At 48.2% G+C, this 17022-nt stretch overlaps 1 protein-coding gene across 2 annotated transcripts; it reads left to right on the forward strand.

The window, feature by feature from the left end:
* The first annotated feature begins 1767 nt into the window (after nt 1-1767).
* Nucleotides 1768-11715, forward strand: LOC118770220 (TNFAIP3-interacting protein 1-like). 2 transcript variants are annotated; one of them, XM_036517766.1, is made up of 10 exons: nt 1768-1909; nt 2254-2340; nt 2550-2615; nt 3001-3129; nt 3336-3464; nt 7931-7999; nt 8453-8578; nt 10027-10222; nt 11042-11121; nt 11552-11715. In XM_036517766.1, the coding sequence occupies exons 1-10, from the start codon at nt 1877-1879 to the stop codon at nt 11633-11635; spliced, it is 999 nt and encodes a 332-aa protein (XP_036373659.1). In that variant the 5' UTR covers nt 1768-1876; the 3' UTR covers nt 11636-11715. The 2 variants fall into 2 exon arrangements, with proteins under 2 accessions (XP_036373659.1, XP_036373668.1); XM_036517775.1 differs by having other exon boundaries at nt 11037-11121; nt 11552-11612.
* The last annotated feature ends 5307 nt before the right edge of the window (nt 11716-17022 follow it).

Here is a 17022-nt window from a genome sequence, read left to right on the forward strand (position 1 = left end):
TCCGTGATTACATTTTCAGACAATAGTGCTATTGTCATTATGCTCAGTGAAGCCTTACATACATCCTGCTATACATCAGAGCTTCACAGGTTTGTGCTGGTCCAGAAGCTGTGATAAGTACCACCTACTGCTAGTAGAAAAATGTATTTATTTTTCAGATTATTTTTGACCCTACTGGGGACCACAGTCCTATTACAATACATGGTAGGGGCATAGAACAAGTAATCTCATACAGAGGTCCACATTGATAGTGCCAGGGACAATAAAGTTTATCCTATCGATCTATCCATCTGAGTACATATTCATTTGTAATAAGATTTTGGAGTGTGTTATAACGGAGTGGATCTTCAGATACTACAAGGCTTTGTAGTGGATGTTCAGGTTTGATAAGTTTTACAGTGTTTGATACGTTTTTACAGTGTGTGTTCAGTGGTAATAAAGTGCTGGAGTGTCCATGTTCAGGTGTGACAGCGTGGAACTCAACAGTGACCTGAGATTATGGGTCAAAGGGATCTACCCTTCTCACGAGGCACTGGACCCAACTCAGAGGAGCGAGTCAGTCTCAGCTGGTTCTGACCGGCAGGTGCAGGTGAGTGACAGTGAGCTAGTTCAATAAACGGGGGGGGGTTCAGGTTTGACACTTCACCTGTTTAAGAGAGGAACCCGCGAGTGGCAAACCTACTGGCTCAGATAGGGCAAGATCCTCACAGCCCTTTCGTGATGTTGCAGTAGTGTGAGGACATATAGTAGCACCAGTGCTGGCAGAGCGTTAAAGAGGTGTGAGAACATTGTGTTCTGGTGGGGAACAGAGCAAAAGCAGAAGTTCCGTATATCATTTTTCACACGGAGGCCACTGAAAACACACACACACACACACACACACACACACACACACATGCACACACACACACACACACACACACACATATGGACATACTTTATGCACCCACACACACACACATGTACATGCTGTGTGAGATGTAGGTCAGAGAAGATGTCCCGGGTTGTTTATAATGTGGTGAGTCAATAGGATGTGTGTCATTCCCTCAACGTTTGTTAACTCTGGCCATTTTAACTCCATTACCATAACCATTACAAATATGTCACAAATGTAAGACAATTTAATAACTTAATTTGCATATGTATGTATGTATGTATATATACATAAGGATTTTTAATGGTTATTGGAAGGGTATTTGTAGAGAAATCCTTCTGTGACTGATATATTAAAAAGTGGTCTGTCTGGGTTTTTCTTGAATTGCACTTCACACAGGTAAAACCCACTTCCTCCAACGAGTATGCTTCGTACGCAAATAGTGCAAAGCGTGCTGTAGGCCTACTTTAATTGTAAAATGTGTTGCCACTGTATTTTAAATGTGATGGGGGGAAATGCAACATGCCATTATACAAGGACTGTAATCAAGCCATAGTTTACGTTAAAAGGTTTATTCTGTCTGCATTTTACGGCGGAAAGTCGGATGTATTTCGAGTGATCTCTGACACGAACTAGATAGTGCCGACGCTGAGTCACCGCACATTTGTGACATAAAGCGAAAACGAGTGCGTTTTTCATTTCGCTCTTTCCCAGACCTCGCTTCCTGATTGCGTTATTCCAGTAAGAAAAGGCAGCCGTGGTTTCCAACGTACACTGTGTGCAGGAGATAGTGGCATTGTGACATTCGGGACTGACCCACTTCACTGAACAGACGGACTATAAGTACCAGCGTGCGTTTCCTCGCCGCACACTGTGCGGAGTTTCCTGTGCGTGTGTGGAGCGCAATACGGTTTGTTTCAGTGCTCTGTCTGTCTGTACATTGTGAAGGCTGTGCCCGTTTTGGAGAGGAATCAGAGGACCTCTGTGGAAGCTAGAAGCGACATGTCAAGAGAGTCTCCTAACAGCACCGCAGAGGTAAGAGCTCGACGCGGTTAAAACTATGCCTTTGAAAACATGAACACGCCGTGAATTTATGGTGTGTTATCGCCATCTACTGGCCACGACGTCACCTTGCGCAGCCGGATAATGGCTCTTCGCTTGTCAATAAACTGTCATTTTCACGGACAGAAACGTGACTATGGACATGTATATGCATCTTCTGTATCATTAGAGCTTTCAGTGGTTATGTTAGACCTGTGTAATAGTTTTTCACGCAAGTTTAGTACACCACGTACGTACAAGTTTAGTACACCACGTACGCAGAGCAGCTGTTGAAGTTCGTCAAAGCCTGTCATTCTGACGCTCTCTCTTGACCACAGGTTGTAGGATCAAAGCCCGGTCTCGGCATCACGATCCCAGAGGACGTTCAGCGACGACTCGGCATTCTGGAAACGCAAAAGCGTGAGGTTCGTGTGTGTGTGTGTGTGTGTGTGTGTGTCTGGGGCTGTTGTTAGCCTGGCCAAGACTGTTGCTCATTTAATTTGAATGTTACACTTCTATTGTGCTGGAAGTCGCTCTGGATAAGAGCGTCTGCTAAATGCACATGATGTAGTAATGTTTATAAAACAATGGCTGGTTTCTCGCCGCTGACGGTGCTTTTGTCCTGCCTTAACAGCTTCTCGAAGTCAACAGGAAATGGGATGAGCAGTACCGAAACATGAAGAAGCACTACGAATCCAAGGTGAGGATCGAGCTGCAGATGCCCCCATGCCCGCGCGCATCACAAGCTTCGTTGGCGTTTGTAACCATGTTAAACCTTACGTCTCGTTACTACTTCGACGTGAAAATTACGAGAGAGAATAAGTAACGTGTGCAATGCCCGAAAACAAACAAATAGAAACAATAGCTGTTATAGCCTAATTTTCTGACAGGTAAAATGAGTGCTAGTAGATGAATGCGTTTTTTTCCGAAGACACCTGAAATAAAATGCAGCGTATATTATATGAGTTGTTATTGTGTTATTTATTTTTTAATTACTGAAATATTACGTTTTGTGAATATTATTTTTAAGAGCTGAATGTCAGTTGTTTGAAACAAGGGTGCTTGCTAAACGTGCAATCTCTCAGATTATGGAGTTGCGGAGGAAGCTCGCGATCTGTGACGCAAGTGCGCCTGAGGAAGAGGAGCCCGAGAGGAAGCGCACAGACCTCGAAGAGAGGCTGCTTCAGGCCGAGCAAAACACGGAGGCGGTGCTGGTGGGTCTCGTTTTTTCTATTTTACTGAGTTTCGGCAGCGAAGTGTTTTTCTTTTCTTTTCTTTTGGTGTGTGTGGTGTAAAAGTCATTCATTAAAACGAATATCCGTATCGGCTGAGAGGTGGTAAAGTCCACCACTGTCGAAGGTCCGAGGATGTACGGTAAGCGGTCTTTCGCAGAACGATACTGACGCGTCTCTGTGCGCAGAAACGAAACTCCGTGGTCAGTGCGGATTTACTGGAAGCTGAGAGGCAAACGCGGCGCCTGAGGCTGCAGAACGCAACTCTGACCAGGAGGGGGCAGCATCAGGAGAGCGAGATCAGGCGGCTCAACGAGGTAGGCCTCGCGTCGGTGGCTGAGCGGATGCATTCTTCATTCAAACGGTGGTCCTGGGCGAGTCTCAGCCTTTCTGATATAATGGTTATGGTTTAAATCAGGGCTGGGCAAGGTTTTAATCAATTGTTGGGGAGAATAATTTTTTTGAAGTTCTTTGTGTTTGTTAGAGAGAGAGTGTGCTCGTGTATACAGCAAGTGATTGTTCATTTGAATGTATGTGTGTTAGAGAGAGAGAGAGAGAGAGAGAGGACTGGATGTATGTCTTTATTTGAATTTATGTCTGTGTATGTGTGTGTGTGTGTGATTTAGAGAGAGTGAGAGTGTGAGCACGCTGGTTTTGTGTGAAAAGAGACAGAGGAAGAGAACAGAAGCTTTCTCCCTCTGAGTCGTGCCCGTGCTGTTGCTTTAGCCAGTGACTGTTTCACCTGTGCCTGATGTCCTGTGTGCTCGTCTCTGTGGGAGGTCCCTGGTGTAATCTGGCTCAATGTAATGAGGAGGAAGCAAATACACGAACTACTCCATCATTAGAGAGCCCTGATTGGCCAGCAGGATTTCTCTTCGCCCATAGCTGAATACGCCCCGTAGGGTGTGAATTGCAGCCCCCCATCGGGCAGACAGGTAGCACACCTGGTCCCTGTGTAAACGCAGGGTGGGCGAGGGCCGCCAGCGGAGGGTGACTGCCCATTTCGGGTTTCTGTCACACACATCACAGCATGGGTTACTTTCCCATGACCTTTCAGGCCTTCCAGATAAAGGCAGCATCGTCGATGTGCTGCAGTGCATACTGTCTGCCTGTCTCTCTGTCTCTCTCTGTCTCACTCTCTTTCTTCCTCTCTCATTCTCAGTCTCTCTCTTTCTCTTTCTATTTCCTCCTCACTCTCTCACTCCCTCTCTTTCTTCTCTCTCTCCATCCCTCCGTCTCTCTCCCCCTCCCCCCCCACTCTCTCCCGCACTCCCTTTCTCTCTTTCTAATCCTCTATCCCTCTCTCTCCCCCCTCTCCTCCTCTATCCCTAACTCTCTCTCTCCCTCTATACTTCTCTCCTGCTCTCTTTCTCTCTTCCTCACCCTCTCTTTCTCTGTTCCTCTCCCCCTCTCTCCCTGTATCCTTCTCTCTCCCTCTATGCTTCTCTCCTTGTCCCCATAGTCTCTCAGCTCTTTCCTCCCTGGAACAGACAGCCCACTGCAGCAGGCGGACATGTGGTCGCTGGAACCCTTGCAAAAGCCTTTCTTTCCAGAGGGGGGTGGGGTGGGGTCTGTGAGGGTGCGCCCGAGGGCCCGAAAAGGTACGTCAGGGGAAAAAAAACACTAAAGTAAAAGTACGGGTTCAGAGATAAAACTCCCGCCAATATTTTAGTTTGCGCCAGAACACGGAGCAGCTGATGTTTCCCCTGACAACCGCGGAGCAAATCTAATAAAGCAGAAATGTTTCCCCAGGAAGAACATGGCTCTCCGCTCTGCCTCTGATGTCTTAATGATATATACATGCTCTGTCTGTTTCAAACTTCAATAGAGTGGAACACGCTCCTGTGTTTAGTATTCCTGGCTAGTACAATCGGTGTGTGTGTGTGCGTGTGTGTGTGTGCATGTGTGTTGCTGTACACGTAGGTGTGTGTGATCCCAAGTGTTTGTGCACATGTGTTTGTATGTGTATGAGTGTGTGTGCTTTTGTGTATGTGTGTTTGTGTGTGTGTGCATGCGCATGCGTGTGTGTGTGTGTGTATGCATGTGTAGGTCTGTGTGTGATCCCGAGTGTTTGTGTGTTCCACGTTGCTTCATTGCAAAATAGAATAAACGGATGAAGAGACCAAGGACAGATTCTCTGGCTCGGTGAGGCATCTCCTGACATAAAGATGCACTTCTTCCGATGCGGGCAGGGCGCCGTGGTAACCGAACCGCAGATGACATCACTCACCCCAGCATGACATCTTTGTGCACCTAGAATAACAGAGAGACAGAATGAAACGCAGCGCCCTCTGCTTTGTTTTGGCGTGGAGCCTGAGAGTCGAATCTTGCCTGCTGTCCCAGCGGTCCTGCTGGCTCCCTCTGCTTTCCAAAAGACTCAGGGTTCCGTCTGATGATGGCGGAGAGGCAGGGCCCAGGGCCCGAGACGTGGGCGCGTAACACACTCCTGGCTAACGCGCAGCGTTATCTGGGCACGTACGCACTGCCCCAGCTGCATTCCGGAGCTCCCAGCACCGTCGCGCTCTGATTGGTGGAAGGTCAGCTACAACAGTGTTTCTCAATCCTACTCCTGGAGCCCCCCTGTCCTGCATATCTTCTATCTATCCTTGCTCCAAACACACCTGATTGAAATTAGCGTGATGCTCTTGATTAAATCAGGTGTGCTCAGCTAATCAAAAGTACCACTGATGAGTTCAGTCAGGTAGGTAGAGCAGGGAAAGATGGAAAACGTGCGGAGCAGGGGGGCCCCAGGAGCAGGATTGAAAATCAGTGAGCTACAAGATCAGCTACAAGTGGGGGGAAGATGAGAGCTTCCCTCTTTTGGATCACCATCCTGAGTCTGTCTGTTATTGAACTGTGTGATGAAAGAACATGCGGATTAGCCATTAGTAGCTGTTGCACCGATTTGATTTAAGTGGGGCTCCGGAGTAACTCAGTGGCTAAGGCACGTGCTTCCAGAGCGAGCTGAACTGGCCTTGTTCTGCATTGCATCTGTGGCAGGGGTTATGGTTATGGTCAGGTGTTAGGGGTTCAGTATTCAACCGTGAGATCCCTGATTGACTTTTTGCATCAGTATTTGAATTGTCAGTCACTGGTGAAATGATGAGATGTGGAAACCCTGGCTGACCTACCCAGAGCCTGCTGGAATCCCGGTCACTGTCAGCAAATGAAATTTTCAGGTTTGAACCCGAGCCTCAGGGCTCAGCCTGCGCTCAGCATGAACGCCTTGCTGCTGTGGCCATTCGGGACCCCAGCCCCAGAGCATCTGAGTGTCAGATGATTGCAGAATCCCTAAAGCGGGAATTGGGTGTTATGTGGAGTGCAGGATGGTGTGGGTGGGGGAAGGGAGTCCAGGCCAAAGCGGAGGCCAGGCTGGGATTGGTACGGGGAGGTGAAACCCTGGCCCGGATGGGCTGGCTCAGGGTGTGGTGGCCATGATTGGCAAGAAAGCCGCTCAATTTCTCACTGTAGCAGTATTCAGGCAATCGTGTTTGAGAGGATGTCTGCAGGTGTAGTTCTGTGCGTGTCCAGACAGGGGCGCTGGATGTAGTGCTGTGTGGTCCCAGCAGGGTTCTCTCCTCCCTGGGAGGGTTGAAAGGGTGAAAATTTGCCGACAGCTCCGTGTGGCAGCAGACTGTCTAAACACAGACAGGTCCTGGATCAGTGGGAGGTGGCTGAGCAGGGCAGGGGGGCCTGGAACTCCTGCGCTGAGAACAGGCCTCAGATCTGCAGCCAGCAAGGAGGCTGTATCTTAAGGAGCAGGAGGGGGAGGGGGGGGGGGGGGGGGGGGGGTCATCGGCCTGGCCCAATGCTGCTAGTTCCCCGGGCCGTCCTCAGAAGAAGGACAAAATAATATTTATCTCTGTATCCGGTGACCAGACGAGGCTGTGGAGTGTCACCCCTTCCAATAACAACGCTCCGTTCGGCGGGGGTCGCTGGGGATGGGGGGAGGCAGGCGTGAGGCCGCTGGGGCCGGCCGTCTGGCTTGCAGTATTCCCGTGCAGCTGCAGGGGGCGCCGTTCCTGACAGCAGGGGGTGGAGAGATCAGAGTGGTGGTGTCTGGCGCTGAGGGTTGCGGTTTTGAGGCGTGGGTGCAGCTGGAACAGGGCACTCCACCAATGTGCTGCAGAATTCATATGCATATAAATACAAAAGAATTGTAGTGAAAGGCAATTCTTTATCCCGAGCATCAGGCACAGTTTAACACCTTTCATATAAACGTTAACAGAAAAGAAGAATCTTAGATTCCTCAAGAGTCAAATTTTTAAAAATATACCATCTATCTGCACCACTTTAAGCAAACATTAATATCTGTGATAATGTTATAATAACAAAAAGTCAAACTGTGGAAGAAGAAAGTGCAGTCCAGTGATATTTTTCATACTGTTCTGCAGAGGTCCAGTGGGCCTGTCCCGCCTCTTTTTGCTGCATGGTGAATTACTCCTGAAGTCTTGCTGAATGTCTGCCGTGCCAGTGAATGTGTGTGTCTGTCCTCTGCTTATAAAGCCTTTCGTATGCTAGGATAAAAATGTGCGTATTGCACTGCATTGGACCGGTTGAGATGTTGAAGGTGAGCTGTGTGCTAGTGAATTCCTACCATCTGCTACAGTCTGACTGTGCAGAGCTCATGGCAGAAGTGAACCTTACCATCCCTGTGACAGCTGGTAGCTGGTGTTGCGTTGTTTCAGTTTAGTTTTATGTGTGTGTGTGTTTGTGCATACGTGTGTGTATGAGTGTGTGTGCTGGTTAAAAGTGTCTGACTCTCTCATTGCACCCTCTGCAGGTACTCAGGGAAGCTCTGCTCTCCACGCAAGATGAGGCCAGGACACGGGCGGAGGTCCTGACGCATCAGGTACAGCAGCACCATAACCGTGGCAACGTCTGCGCTTCCACACCCAGACAACAAGCGAGCAGCATGTTCAGAGCAACGTCGTCCCAACCAGCTCACGCTGAAGGAAATCAGCGCCGAGCGCTGCGCAGCGCTGGGTTTGATTTTAGGAAGCCAGGGTTCACGGGGACACAGCAGTTAGAGGACCCTGATTTGTTGGGGATTTGAGGCACAGGAAGTGGTTTTGCTTGCAGAATCAGCGTGTCTGCATCAGATCAAAGAAGGTGCAGGCAGAGGCTCGCGGGGCTCCCCTAATCTTTTTATTAGATTCAGCATTCGGCACGCTGAACCTCTGCCGCGACTCTGTCTGATTGCCACGGTTTTGTTTGATATCCCTCAAAGCGCCTGATGGTAATTTTCAGCGGCGTTCTGCCCCGTGGTGCTCACTGCCCCTCTGTCCTCTCTGTGCCCGTGAAGCTGCAGATCTACGAGGAGGACTTCCTGAAGGAGAGGGCGGACCGCAGGAGGCTGAGGGAGAGAAACGCGGAGCTGGAGAGGAGGGTGGCCGCGCTCCGCGCCGAGCTGGAGCTGGCCAGGTCGCAGGTACGGAGCCGGGCTTTTCCTCTCCAGATACATGTCCGTTCGGGTTGTTGCCGTGACCATAACCACGTACCCCTCAGCCTGTGCGCAGTCACCACCTGTTATGACATCACCAGCAGTCTGTGTGAGGTCAACACCTGTTACGACATCACCAGCATTCAATGTGACCCCACTGCCTGTTGTGACATCACCATAATTCTGTGTGAGGTTGCCACCTGTTATGACACACCGAGGGTTTTTGTGAGGGTGCAGCCTACTTTGGCGTCACAGAGCAGTGATGCTTTGCACTGTCTGAGTGCTGTGGTGTTGAGCATCCTGGCCAAATCCTTTTTCACAGTGTCATTTGTAAACAGTCTCCTCATCATGTCTTGATGTGTTTAATCACTCCATAAAAGCAAAGGTAATTGCATTGTTTTGCTGGTGGTATGTTAACAAGGAGTTTTAGTAAACATGTTTTGTGCCATAAAAGTTGATTGGGATTGTCTCATCCTCCAGACATGCTGTAGCTTGTGAATGAGGAGTAGAGGATACGGGACATGCTTTCCCTTGTCTCTACTGGGGTGAGGTGATTGGCTGTGCTAGACTGCTGCATATCTTGCCAGATGTATTCACTCTCAGGGTGACCAAGCAAAGTGTGTGAGGCCAGGTTAGCTGCAAATGCAAAAAAGGGTAAATGAGATTCTTCTCCCTTTAGCCAGTGAAAATGTCATTTATGTTGTGTGGGTTTGAGTATTTTAAGAGCTGTGTGTGGGTTTGTGTTGTGTTGGAGCTGTATAAAGGTTTGAGTACTTGTAGGAGTTGTGTGTAGGTTTGAATATTGCAGGAGTTGTGTGTAGGTTTGAATGCTGTAGAGGATGTGTGTAGGTTTGAATATTGCAGGAGTCGTGTGTAGGTTTGAATATTGCTGGAGTTGTGTGTAGGTTTGAATATTGCTGGAGTTGTGTGTAGGTTTGAATATTGCAGGAGTTGTGTGTAGGTTTGAATATTGCAGGACGTGTGTGTAGGCTTGAATGCTGTAGAGGATGTGTGTAGGTTTGAATATTGCAGGAGTCGTGTGTAGGTTTGAATATTGCTGGAGTTGTGTGTAGGTTTGAATATTGCAGGAGCTGTGTGTAGGTTTGAATATTGCTGGAGTTGTGTGTAGGTTTGAATATTGCAGGAGTTGTGTGTAGGTTTGAATATTGCAGGAGTTGTGTGTAGGTTTGAATGCTGTAGAGGATGTGTGTAGGTTTGAATATTGTAGGAATCGTGTGTAGGTTTGAATATTGCAGGAGTTGTGTGTAGGTTTGAATGCTGTAGAGGATGTGTGTAGGTTTGAATATTGCAGGAGTCGTGTGTAGGTTTGAATGCCGTAGAGGATGTGTGTATGTTTTTGTATAGCTGGACTGTGTGGGTCCATACGCTGCTGTACCTGTGCGCATACTAAGCAGCTCACCTGTTTGTCCTCACAGGTGACCGGGACATCCCCCGCTGCGCCCAAACCGTGGCGCCCAGCCCCCTGCAGTGGTTGCCATGGAGCCAGCCGTCTCTCTCCAGCTGCGGGGGTCAACGTTTGCGCCCTGTCCCATCAGCCCGTCCCCCCCCCACCGGCCTCCTGTCGCAACATGTGCCCCCCAAACGTCACCCCCACAACACCAGCGCCACCAGGTGAGGGGCCGGTGCACTGCTTCCAAACACGAGCAGGCCGCAGAGTAACACGCCGCACTGCGTGAACGCCTCTCATCTGCGACACACTGGGAGCCGAAAAACACCCCCCCATCCCCCCACCCCCTGCATTTCACTGCATAAACACGCAGAGAGCGAAATGTGTTCCTCATCAGCAGTTAGAGTTGTATCATTCTCCCGCTCTGTCAGCGGTGTTAGCCTCGCAGATGATCTCGTTATGCGGTTTAATGTGCTTTTCTGGGGAGACTCGCGCAGCTTGAAACTTTGCTCCTTACCCATGCAGACACCTGGCTGTTTTACTGGAGAAATCCAGGGTGGGGGGTCCGTTCCAAGGACACAGCGTTAGCGCTCAAGACCTGGGGCCTGAACCCGCAGCCGCTGGGGGGTGGGGTGTATGTGTGGGGGCCAATGATTTCAGTTTGCATTCCTACAAATGCAGGAGAAAGATTGGATTAGAGCATTGGTAGTTAATGTCACTGCAGTGTCACTGTAAAGAGAAGCAGCAGTGTCCCGGCTCTCGGCTGCTGTTCCTCACTGGGGCCCTTGGGCCGCCCTCTGTTTATTAATTGGTTAATTGAATATCAGTGGCTGTGTTCGCTGTAGCCTCAGTTTCAGAGACACCCCCCGCCCGTGCCTCCCCCAACATCTTTCCCTCACAGCAGTGATTAAAGTATCGTTTTGTCCAAAGCTGGTTCTTTTTTTTGGACATGGCACGCACAACAGTCTATAAACTCTCCCTCTCCCTCCATCTCTCTTTGTCTCTCTCCCTCTCTCTCTCTCTCTCTCTCTTTTGCAGCGCAGCCACCAGCGAAGCCCTCCCTCTCCAGACCCCCCTTCTCGAGACAGCCACGGCGCTCCCTGGACTCCCCATAAGAGCAAAGGTGAGTCCATCTGCCCTCTGCCTTCCTCAGCTGGGCCTTTCACTTGGTTTTGCCACGTTTCTGAAGCTGGATCGCTCACAATGCTTTTCCGCAGAATGAAATGAAGTCAGACACTAACATGACATTTGTTCTTGGGTCTTGCCTTTTTCATCTGGTTTGAGTTGTGTTTTTTTTTTTTCTTTTTTGCCTCCGAGGGAAGGGCTGTAGAATGTGTAGCTAATTTTAGAGACGATAAACTGTTCGTGTCAGTCAATGTTTCTTAGATGTTTATCTCCAATCATGGATGCACATTGTAGAAACAAAGCAGACGCTGTTAAATGCCGCTAAGTTTTTGAAAAGTGTTTTAAACTTTTACAGAAAAAGGAACTGCACTATAAGTGTGTTTCCTTCATGATAACATTGATATTAATGTCTGTGTTTCTTTCCACAGGCACTACAAGGGCTACAGAGACTACAGAGCACTAAGAGATGGGCTTTGCTTTTTTGTAAAGCAATAATATTGAAAATGTTATAAAATATTTTTGAAAGGATATGTAATAACTTAATTGTATTTACTAACTTAATGTTTTGTAAACATGTATATCTTCAATATATATTACCACCTTTATACATATGAACATGTATAGTATACGTATATTTCAATTCTCATAAATAAACATGCTAAACACACCAGTTTCACTCTGTTTTACGCATAAATGTATTAAATGTAATACATTTATGAGTGTGTGTGCAGAGTGTATGCAGTGTATGTGTAATGTGTGTAGTGTTTTTTCAGTGTGTGTACTTATAGTCTATGTGCAGTGCGTGTAGTATATGTGTTGTGTGTAAAGTGTGTGTGTGTGTAGTGTGTGCTGTGTGTGTAGAGTGCGCTGTGTGTGATGTATTTGCAGGCTCCTGCGGGGTCCTGATCTGGCCTCTGTCCTTGCAGTCGCAGTGCGGAGTCTTGTCTTCCTGTGAAAGGCGATGCTTTCATTTGCATCTGTCCTGGGAAATCACTCTGCCTCTCCAGCTCTCCGACACAGAGGGGGTCTTCACAGGGACAGCTCCCTGGTTTCTAACACTCTCACATTACCGTCAGGGCGTAAATCTGTGACCCCCCCCCACAGCGTGACAGGGTGGGGTCAGACCCACAGAGCAGAGATTTAATGCACCCCTCCCCTTCCTCTGTCCCACGACCCCCCACACCCAGCTCAATCCCATAATGCATCAGAAGGGTGAGCTTCACAGGGACATGCTGCTGTTCCACAGTTTCAAACAAAAGACAAGATGGGACAGAGAAAGGACTCGTTTCCTCCAAAGGGTAGACAAACGTCATAAAATATACATATGCTATGCCAGACATGGTAAGGGCCATTGGCAGGACAAGCCGCACAGATGCCGGGTCTACATGGTGACGGGTGGGGCACACTTTTGGGGGCAGATGTGGGTGGGACACTACACTCTCCAGACAGGCAAGGGGGAACTCGGGGCTCAAACACTCAGTCGCCCAGATAAAGCCAGCGATAGCCGGAGTGGCACCGCTGTGACACGCTTTGAAGTTTCCATGGGAACGAGCTCCTGCCCTGACCCTTGACCCCTCCCCCCCCACAGCCCCGTACAGGAAGCAGCTCACAGACACTCACTCACTCACTCACTCACACATATGCTGTCTTTGATTTAGAGACATCTCCATCTCTGCTCAAGTTCCCTGTCTGGATTATCTTGTCAGGCACCCCAAGCTCTCCCTCTCGCCCAGTCTCGTTGGGGGTGGGAGGGTCGGGGGGAATCTGTGGGAGGGGGGGCTCCACTCACACACACAGGGTCAGGGCCCTGTCAGAGGAAAGGGACGAACGAGAACGAGACAGCCTCCCGCCAAATGTGGCAAGGATCACGTTACAGCACATCATATTAGAGAGAGCACCGACAGAGTGCTCTAAGCAGAGCTGTGGTGCTGTGTAGAGCAGGGACGGGATAGAGAGTTCTGTAGGGTTCTATCAGCTGTCAGGTTGGGAATACGGTCCTTATGTTTCTGTAGTGTTCTATAGGGCAGTAAGGTGAGGATAGGGTTCAGTAGGGTTCTGTAGGTTGTGAGATTGGGAATAGGGTTCTGAAGGGTTCTATGTGATTCAATTAGGGCAGTAAGTTGGAGATATGATTCTTCAGGGTTATATAGGGTTCTGTAGGGTAGTAGGGTGGGGATATGATCCTTCAGGGTTATATAGGGTTCTATAGGGCAGTAAGATGGGGAATAGGGCTCTATAGGTGGCTTTGCATGAATACATCAAACCATAAATATTTCACAAGCTCAAGTGAGATGACAGTTGGAGGGAAAGGGAGCCATAGGTATTTTGTGTGTTTAGCAGACTTGCTTATCTAGAATGCCTCACATATCATCTGTGCTGTACTAAATACAGCTATTCACTGAAGCAAGTTAGGTTAAGTACCGTGTCCAGGACAACGACACTACTTTGCTGTCTAGCAACTGAACCAGAAACTGCTGCTCTTTACCACCACCCCACACTGCTGCTCCTTATCACTACACCACACTGCTGCTCCTTACCACTACACCACACTGCTGCTCCTTACCACTACACCACACTGCTGCTCCTTACCGCTATTCCACACTACTGCTCCTTACCACTACACCACACTGCTGCCCTGCTCCTTACCGCTAGACCACCCTACTGCTCCTTACCACTACGCCACACTGCTGCCCTGCTCCTTACCACTACACTACACTGCTGCCCTGCTCCTTACCACTACACCACACTGCTGCTCCTTACCACTACACTACACTGCTGCCCTGCTCCTTACCACTACACCACACTGCTGCTCCTTACCACTACACTACACTGCTGCCCTGCTCCTTACCACTACACCACACTGCTGCTCCTTACCACTACACTACACTGCTGCCATGCTCCTTACCACTACACCACACTGCTGCTCCTTACCACTACACCACACTGCTGCCCTGCTCCTTACTGCTAGACCACACTACTGCTCCTTACCACTACACCACACTGCTGCCCTGCTCCTTACCGCTAGACCACACTACTGCTCCGTACCACTACACCACACTGCTGCCCTGCTCCTTACCGCTAGACCACACTACTGTTCCTTACCACTACACCACACTGCTGCCCTGCTCCTTACCGCTAGACCACACTACTGCTCCGTACCACTACACCACACTGCTGCCCTGCTCCTTACCGCTAGACCACACTACTGCTCCTTACCACTACTGAAGCATATTTGCTTTATCTAGGACTCATAACAGTTGTAGGTTAGACTCTCTGGTAGGATGCAGCGGTTGTTCTCTAGTCTAGAGCATGGTACCTGACCCAAATTGCATGAGTAGCTATCCAGCCACAGGGATCAGGTGTAAAAAAAAAAGCTATATCAGACATGATGGATGAGAATGTCTGCTGGGAATTTTAAATTAAAAATGCAAAAATAGTATCTCAGCTTAAATATAAATACAGGCTTGCTAGGCACTGAGAGATAGAATTTGTTTTATGTGACTGCTTTCAATGTGTCTGTTCTATGCCTCCTTCCTCCTTCCTGAAACATTTCATCTACTCTACCTGCAGGGGAAGGGATTGTACTTACTCTACTTACAGGGGAATGTACTCTGCCTGTTCCACCTGTGGAGAAAGGTGCTGTACCTGTTCCACCTTCAGGAAAAATAGCTTCAATGGAAGAGAACTGTCTGATTCACTCGTAATGTTTTCAGATCAGTTCCTCGTGTCCTTGTGAGAACATTGGTGCATGGCCTCATGCTGCTGTTTGGGCCACTGAGCAGAAACAGGGCATGAGGCTGAGGAGGAGGCAGTACAGAGAGAGCGCCCCCTGCTGCCCGGATGACCCACTGCAGAGGGAGGGGCTCACAGTCTCTGCATACTGTATTAGAATTAATTTGGAGAGTTTTTACAGAATACAAGTAACAAAAGAACTCAAGGACATTGGTCTAAACTGCAGTGTCTGAGTGTGTGTGTGTGTGTGTGTGTGTGTATGTGTGTGTATGTGTGCTCACAAGTGCATGTGTATGTATGAGCAAGTCAGCATGTGTGCATGCATATGTATGAGCAAGTAACCGTTTGTGCAGTGTAAGCTGTAATAGAGCTGAATTAATTGGGGGACAAAAAGTCAGGGTCCCCTCCCCGCTCCGGCTTCGTCTGGATGTTCCTTCACAGCCCTGAAACACAGCTGTGGCGCTGGGAGAGCTGATTGAATTTGGCAGCTATTTTAATCTCAGTAACACAAGCCTGCATCCCACTCCCCCCCCCCCCCCCCCCCCCCACACGAAATCTCCAGGGTTCTCCTGCTCACTTTGCTCCTCATTAGCACAAAGTAACATAAATAAAGCTGGATTTTTGTTAAGTGGCGTGCTGCGCTGCTGTCCTAACTCATAACTGCTGTATTACAGAATTGAGGCAGAGGCCAAATAGAATCTGTTTTGACTGGAGTCATCACTGGGGACAAGTTTACGTGTAGACTGAGAAAATGAGAACTGTCTCAGGGACAGTTTGTAGTAGTCTGCCTTTTATTTATTTATTTATTTATTTATTATTTTATTTATTTATTATTTTTACTGCCTCTTTAAGTGCTGGAATAAATACTTCTGTACGTTTGTTCAGAAAGTGACAAAAAACATGTGGTCCTGTATTTTATATCACCTGCTGTTTTTAATCGCTTCATGTTCAAACCGTGACAGAAGTATATATAATTGGGTATTAGTCTGAAATTACAGCAATTTTTATTAAATACTGAGATGCACCACCGCCCTGAGAATGTCTCGTTGCTTTTTTTTCTAAATGTCGTAACACTCACTTAAGCAGGGTAATGGTGTTAGCATTTTTTTTAACTTTCTCTGCCTTGCCACAATTACTATGGAGCTAGTGAGGGCTCCCTAGCTAAGAAAGACTCTCACAATTGTGTCAGTTGGCCTGTAGCACAATGTTGTCACTTTATCATCAGCGCTGCATAGCTTGAACCACCCATGCCAACGTACAGGCTTCCTCATCTTTGCTGAGTCATAGTGTTTAAAGCGATGTTGTAATGATGTTTTTTTCAGTTGCCACAGCATCTGAATACTGCTAAGGAAATGTTAATGGTGCCTGAGAATAAGCTTTTGCTCTCTGATGGAGCTTTCTAAAAGGATCAAAGTACATCACAGCCACCAGGTCTCCTTCACAGCTGCTTCAGCCACTTGCCAAAGTAATTGACTCTCTTATTTCAGCAAGGTTCCACAGTGTGATCCATTCCCTTTCTTCACTAATTACTCAAAATGATCCACACCCCTGCTTCAGACACATTCCAAAGTGATCCACTCTCCTGCTTCAGACACATTCCAAAGTGATCCACTCTCCTGCTTCAGACACATTCCAAAGTGATCTACTGTCCTTCTACAGACATATTCCAAAGTGATCTACTGTCCTGATGCAGGCACATTCCAAAATGATCTACTCTCCTGCTTCAGACACATTCCAAAGTGATCCACTCTCCTGCGTCAGACACATTCCAAAGTGATCCACTCTCCTGCTTCAGACACATTCCAAAGTGATCCGCTCTCCTGCGTCAAACAAATCCCAAAGTGATCTACTGTCCTTCTGCAGACACATTCCAAAGTGATCTGCTGTCCTTCTGCAGACACATTCCAAAGTGATCTACTGTCCTGATGCAGGCACATTCCAAAATGATCTACTCTCCTGCTTCAGACACATCTCAAAGTGATCCACTCGCTGTAAAGCCACTCCAGTCCCTTCTACTGAGCCCCACTCTGGCTTCAGTCCTATGATTATATAAGAACAAAAGAGCCACAGTTTTAATGAGGAGAGCAGGCTATTCACTCCATCTAGGATCACCATTTTGTCAAAAGTGCAGAGTTAGTGCAGTGTCAGGCCTGGACAAGAACACCGT

The sequence above is a fragment of the Megalops cyprinoides genome, chromosome 2 (genome assembly GCF_013368585.1).
Source record: "Megalops cyprinoides isolate fMegCyp1 chromosome 2, fMegCyp1.pri, whole genome shotgun sequence".
NCBI classification, from domain to species: domain Eukaryota; kingdom Metazoa; phylum Chordata; class Actinopteri; order Elopiformes; family Megalopidae; genus Megalops; species Megalops cyprinoides.

Coding starts and splice junctions, on each gene's coding strand:
- LOC118770220 (XM_036517766.1), top strand. CDS start 1,877: ATGTCAAGAGAGTCTCCTAACAGCACCGCAGAG. Junction 1,910..2,253: donor CTCCTAACAGCACCGCAGAG/GTAAGAGCTCGA, acceptor TCTTGACCACAG/GTTGTAGGATCAAAGCCCGG. Junction 3,130..3,335: donor AAAACACGGAGGCGGTGCTG/GTGGGTCTCGTT, acceptor CTCTGTGCGCAG/AAACGAAACTCCGTGGTCAG.